Here is a 6,822-nt window from a genome sequence, read left to right on the forward strand (position 1 = left end):
TCTTTGGCAGTTTGATATAGGCATCGCGGATACTATCGAAATAAGGGCTAAATTTGTCTTGTACCTTGTTACGAAATGCATGGTAATGGCGTTATTTATCGATTGGGATGACCTTCTTTTATGTGTGCCGAAGGCAGAAGTGAAACTGGTTGGTCATCAATCATGAGAATCATCCAATCGGGGTAGACCAAGTTCCGGTAAATTTGCTAAGGAAACAAAATAGGTTGTAGAAAGTGGTGATTCTAACCTTACCCATAATACTACACAAAAGTTTGTGTATATAAACCTGCAACTTGTTGAGACGCTAGCCAGACAATCTCCAGTAACTTCACAAAACAACATCACTAATAAACTTTTCTCCGTCGAAGATTTTGTTAAGTTTCCGTTCGGGTCGATTTTCATAGCTGTAAATTTGTATTTTCTGGTGAGTAAAATTGATACACAAATCTCTATAATAACGAAGTCACAATTGAAGGATTTATTATATCTAAAAAGTATTTTAGATTATTGGGTTATGAATCATAGTATATAAATATTGCACAAATTTAATGACTTGCAACAAGTTTGTGCGTACAACACCATGTTCAGTGGCGTACCTATAGAATAGTTGGCTCCCGAGGGGCGGATCCTTCCTCAGTCACCCCGTGCAGGGATGCAGTCTTAGGGGAACAGCTTTTGTAGATGGCTTAGATGCAAAATGGTGCTATTCTTGGCAAAGCTTTGAGCTGATTGAATGTTTCGGAATTCTCATTCGTTAGTGAATGTTTCATAACTTTTCATAAAAGTGTTTGTTTAAAATAGTCATTTTTATTTGACCATTTTATGTAGGCTGTGCCATGGCGCCCGATCTTGACTGGTATCGGGCGGAACCCCCCCAGCAGCCCCTCCCGCTTTGTACGCCACTAAGGCTGAGCATGTTACTGTAACTGTACCATCGTTGGAAATTTACTATTGGGGAACACAACTTTGTTGGCAGATTCTTTGGCATCGAGGGGTGGGTAGGGGGGGGCATGATCTGCATGGGGCACTCCCTCATCCCGTGCCCAAGCCTGGTTACGGGCATGAACTTTGAGAACTACTCAAAATGCATTACCAGATTCACCATGTTTGTTCTTGGTAGGATGACGACAGCTGTGACTACATGGATTTATTAGACCAAAGTCAAAACATTCCGGAAAATCATCTCCAGTCTACCCCTGCACCCCGCCAACAGCGGAATATGGTACCTGCCCCAACTCCGGTCATAGTGGCACCCCAACCTCGGGACCGAGTACCTCCTGCACAGACTCAACAGGTCCCTACACCAGTCAGGATTACAACTACACCAGTAGAAGTCCAACGGAGAGTCGTAACGGAAACAAAAGAGACTGCCCCGACACCGTCTCTTCCGAGAAGATGGGAAGAGGTATGTATATAACGTTGTTTGAATTTGGATGGTCAAGGGGGAGGGGGCTGGGGGGGTAGGGGTTGAAAGGAATGACAGGGCTTGAATGAACTTGTGGGTGGGTGTGTTTCTTTGTGACTGAAGGCACTGCTTCAAAATATTGCGTATATGTTATGTTTATATTAGTTATAAAAGTTCTCATTTTACTTCAATGTTTGCTCCTCATGATTCAATTACTTCAACAGTAAGCATAACATTACCAAGCCCATATCACATTCATTGTTGTTTTGTAAGCTATGAACCGACTTTTGGGGAAAACTGGAGCTTAATCTCAAATTTCAAGGTAAAAAACAACAGTGTGCAAAAAAGGAAGGCAAATCAAAATATGTTGGTTTTGTCAGCCGTGTTTATCTGCTGTCTTTATACCAGTTTTCTGCAAGCACTTATAAACTGCTTGTGCACCAAACTATCGCGAACGTGTAGGGACTGACTGCAAATTACCCTCAGGAAGTTTAGAATAGGTTTCTCTTCTAGTATCCAAACATCATAATCCTTCTTCTGAACTTACATCATTTTAATGACCTTTTGCAATGTTCCTCGTCTGACAATTTTTGAGATCAAATATTGGAATTGTGTGCATGAAACTGGCATTTATGGTACTCACGAAGCATTTATGTAATATGGTAGTTATGCAACATGTTATTTAAGGAAGGATGTTTCTTGAGTACGTGATACTTAGGTAACATGGTAAATATACTTAATAAGTCACTCAAGTAAGAAGTTACAGCATCGAACAAAACATACAAAGCTCGATCTGGTCTGGTGTTTTCTTAACACCACCATGCACTTTGCATTATTACCATGTGCATTCAATGTAGGTGTGTTAATAGACAAATTCCTTTGTTTCACAGCCGATAGAGAATAAACCAAGCCGAAGCGATATCATCAGATGGTTTAGGAGAACACAGATGTCGCCTTTAATGAAGAAACAGGGAGGTTTTTACTCCTGGTTTTATGGTCTTGTCAGTAAAAGGTATGAATTTTTTTCGACGAATGAACGATAGTATAGTCTCCTCTGGTAAAGCTGAATTAACAGTAATATTAAAACTGTACGAGGAATGTTTCAGATTGTTGTAATAGTTAATTACCCCCTCACTGACCCTCATTTTGTGTAAAGGTGTGGGGGGGGGGTCACTTAGTTTGATCAGTTCCAATATTATCTTGAGTGTTGTTCATTATAATCCGTCAATATATCGCGATATTTTGGCAATCTTGTACGATTTCAATCCTTGGTGAAATGTGGAAACCTGCTGACTACACTTACATCTGATAGTCCTAGAGGCGGCTGGGTAGGGTTTAATCTAGTAGGAAGGGGGGGTGGGGGCACAAATCACAAATGGCAGTCGGACTTATCACTTTGATTTTAGGGGCAAAAAGCATCTACAGAAACACCTTGGAAATATTGACCCTCTGTGAATTCTGTACGTACTCCGGTATTTGAATGTTTAGTTTTCAATGAAACGGTAGTGTTATTTTGACTATTTTTTTTTAAAGTTTCAACAGATGGGCACTTTCTTTATTTTTCTTAAATAACAAAGAGCGTTTTTTCATTACAAAAAAGAAAAGAAAAAGGGGGACTTTTCATTAACCAAAAGTGGTATTTCTGAGGATTTTACAAAACTTGGGGGGGGCACAATGAACCTGAGAATTCCCATGGACCCTTCGTCCCAACCCCTCCCCCACTTTATGTGTTTAGTAATATTTTATTGCCTTCTGTTCAACAGCAAAGCAGAACTTATGTTAAAGGATAAAGACCCTGGTTGTTTTTTCGTTCGTGTGTGTGAAGACCAGTTGATGTTGTGTCTATCTATGAAGTAAGTATATGCGTGTATTCTTATTAATTTTGACCATGCAGGCACATCCAAAAAAAAATGCAAATACTCTATTTTAACCTAACCCAGACAGATCAGTTAAATAGAAGTACAAACATTTGCACGATTACGGCTTAAAGCTGTGGTCAGTGATCGGGGATTTTTAAACCTCATCCCCAACTGCTCGTAAAACTATAAATAAAACAATAAAAAACTATAACGATATTAAGCTGACTGAATATGGCATGAAGTGTGTGCATGAATGGCAACCAGTTATTTCCATGAATTTTGTGCAGGAACAAAAGACAGCCCTGATAATGTACACAACACTTCTCTCACTATATATAACCGTTCGCATAATAGACCATCTTATTTTTAACTTAAAACTTATCTCACTTCAGTTGGCAATTGCGAGATCTCGGTCAGGTAAAATGGTCATTAAACTGTTTTTACGGCCTCAAATGTTTGACCTCTCATTGTTGGTTTCGCTTCGGTGACGGCCGTACAATACCACCAATGCATGACTGTATATTTACACATTTGCGGTTTTGTTTCATTTACACTGCAGGTGATAGGTAACGTGACATGTATGCAACAAGATACCAGAGGCGTTACACTATTTTCAAATATTATATATGTATTCTTGGCGCAAATTTTGCGAAACCTAACCGACGGTCGTCTGCTACTGACTGTGTGTGCTAAATGACATCATCCAATGCCTTCAATATTTCACTCTGTAAATGACGTATGTTTTCAATAAATGAAAACATGATCAGTGACATGGTTGACTTCAAATAGACACAGACTCAACCATCATCATTGGTCTGTGAGAGATAGGGATTATTAAGATTACTTTTATAATACTATTAATTTTATAGCGATTATGCTCAAAGCTTGTCAGTTTTTGGTATAGCCCGCAGAATGTCATCCTTTTAGTATTGAGCTATTGCGCAAAACTTGAAACGATTCCTTTTTTTTTGTCATTTACAGAGGCGGCCAGAAGAAAGTTAAACATTTCGATATAGATTATCTACCAAATAAGAAATACCAAGTGATTGGTGAAATACGAGAATTCAAGTCCATGAACAATCTCATTCAGTACTACAAAATGGTGAGTATATAGCTGCATGAGACTCCCCTTCCCTTACCGATACTCAAGAACCAGGGTCAAAGGTCAAGTAAGTCACTGCGGACCTGAAAGTATATCAAAAATCCAGGGATTAATTTCCAATGATGTCGCCGTTTTTCCGCATAGTAAGCGACATTTTTAATGCCAAAGTATAGCTTACCTCTTGTGGAAACAGTTTTGATTCGTCGCTGACAGTGCAGAAATTGAAAGTTCCACAACATGCTGTATCATTGCACTTTTCGCTTATATTGATATATTTCTATATGTGGTGGGAATATGTAATATATTCTCACGTACACTCTTGTGAACGAAGCTGTGAACGCTAATTCGGAAGACCTTAGAACATGGTCTTGTTGGGTATGGCCATTATCGTTAGTATACGACCATCTCGCCTAGCTGAACGGAATCGCTATAAGCTGCTTAATGTTAATGTAACTGGCCAATGGATAGGAAGAATAGGAAGACAAAAGAAATAGATGTGACGTAGTCCACTTGACCTCAATGTGACCCTTGATCGCGTTACGCCATGGTAACGTGACCCTGCATATCTGAGCTGAAATGTAACTAACTGTATGGCATTCCCTATACAAACATTGCTATGCATTTTGTAGCTACGTATCTTAGATCAGTATTAAACAATTGTAGTTTTTTCCCCTCCAAAATACAAGGTAGTCTATAGAGACTCAATATTCCTGTAATTTCACCCTTTTTGAACTTTTCGTTTGATAAAGATTATACTTGTATTATGTGATGCTGGCAGAAAGTGTGAATTAATCTATACAAAAATGCCTAACAAATGTTGCTGTATCAAAAGAACAGTTTCTTTGTTGTCATGGGGACAAGTTTTTGACATTTCATTCACACTAAACTTTACCGCTCTAATTTATTTCTCCAGTATCCAATATCTGCCTTCGGAGACCGATTGAAAGAAGTGGGATGTAGGGTAAGTTTTGGAAATTTTATTTAAAAATTAGTTTTAGAACTTGGAGTACTCCCTGAACACAAGTCTGCCAGTTTGGTTAACCAATTACTTAAGCATCTGTTTATTCACCAAATTTTATTATGCCAAAGATTGTTCAATTTTTTGGGGTGGGGGGGGGGGGGGTTTAGGTCGTTACCCTTCAAATTAATTCCATACAAGATCTATAACGAAGCTCAATTTACTATATACTGTGTAACCGTAATAAAATGATTATACACCTTTAGCTTTCTACACTCTTCCAAGCGAACTGTGGCAAACAGAGAAAGGGTGCGAAGGACAGGTATTCAAATTTGGGTTAGAATAAGGTGTGATCATACCCAAGATTTAAGGGTGTTAGTTTCCTGTAGTGCTTTACAGAAAACGGTTTCACTCATGTTGCTTGAATACTTCGCGAAGTTTTTTTTTGACGAAGTTTTTCCTTTTTCTTTCGTGTTCACAGGAAGGTCACGTGATAGACTTTACAGACCTTCTAGATGAGGTGTTGCAGCCAGACAGCTGATTGTTAATCAACATCATAACGCATGGGAGTACATAATAATAATATAAATTCAGTGAATACTCGACGGAAGTCAACCGTTGAAATCACCCGTGGACGATGTGGAATTCTTTTTATATAGGACGCTTTTAATGTGCAATGTTTTAGTCCCATTTCGGGGGTTGATTTTGGAAGCAATTCATCTTCCCTACATGGTTATATTTCAGTTTTTGCGTGAAAACTGAACTTTTTGAACTTATACTTCACATGCATGAAGGAAGAGGACATACTGCAGCAATTGCTGGCGATTGGTAACCAAATAATTGATCTTCTGTCTGATAAAAGTAGTGGATATGTTATTTAATGGAGTGTGATTTTCGATTAACTAGTATATCTCATTCTGTTCTGCTATGAGATTAATAGTCTCTCTTGCCAGCGCACTAGTTACTTGTGATGGTCGGTCGGTGTATGAAGTACTATGACGGAGTATCCACGCGTTGGGTTACATAAGGTAAACGATGATTAAGACATACCAATCAATGGACGCTGTGTTCTGTAATATGCTGTGCGGTATTATTGAAGAATAGCTTTATTATGCGGATCATGCCAAACTGGTTACATATTTATTTGTAAAATAGAGGAGCATGAATAGAATTAAAAGAGCTACAAACAGAATTAATTGTTCTACTTTATATGATATATACTTCGTCTAAATTTAATTTCTTAGCTTTGTATCTATTCAGGTTATGCAAAAGATAACGTTTTTGAAAAAGGAGGCGATCTCCCACAGTTTTCAATATATAAAATCAAAATATATCAGTTTTAAATTTTAAAAAAAAAACACAAAAGAAAACTTATATTTAACCTTTTTATTACGGTGGCCTCAAACAGACATCTTATAATAGCCCCATATATAACAAATCACAAGAAGAAAGCCCTGCAACGTACATGACGAGAACTCGCATCGTAACTATCAAGTAG

At 38.2% G+C, this 6,822-nt stretch overlaps 1 protein-coding gene across 3 annotated transcripts in view; it reads left to right on the forward strand.

The window, feature by feature from the left end:
* Positions 1–6,516, forward strand: part of LOC139978448 (uncharacterized) — a 73,993-nt gene extending 67,477 nt beyond the window's left edge. For all 3 annotated transcript variants that reach the window (XM_071988691.1, XM_071988690.1, XM_071988692.1), the window contains exons 6-11: positions 1,121–1,405; positions 2,296–2,417; positions 3,169–3,258; positions 4,246–4,366; positions 5,280–5,327; positions 5,806–6,516. In XM_071988691.1, coding sequence (XP_071844792.1) covers positions 1,121–1,405; positions 2,296–2,417; positions 3,169–3,258; positions 4,246–4,366; positions 5,280–5,327; positions 5,806–5,865 — 726 coding nt within the window. In that variant the 3' untranslated portion in view covers positions 5,866–6,516. The remainder of the gene's footprint in view (positions 1–1,120; positions 1,406–2,295; positions 2,418–3,168; positions 3,259–4,245; positions 4,367–5,279; positions 5,328–5,805) is intronic.
* The last annotated feature ends 306 nt before the right edge of the window (positions 6,517–6,822 follow it).

The sequence above is a fragment of the Apostichopus japonicus genome, chromosome 13 (genome assembly GCF_037975245.1).
Source record: "Apostichopus japonicus isolate 1M-3 chromosome 13, ASM3797524v1, whole genome shotgun sequence".
Classification (NCBI taxonomy): Eukaryota; Metazoa; Echinodermata; class Holothuroidea; order Aspidochirotida; family Stichopodidae; genus Apostichopus; species Apostichopus japonicus.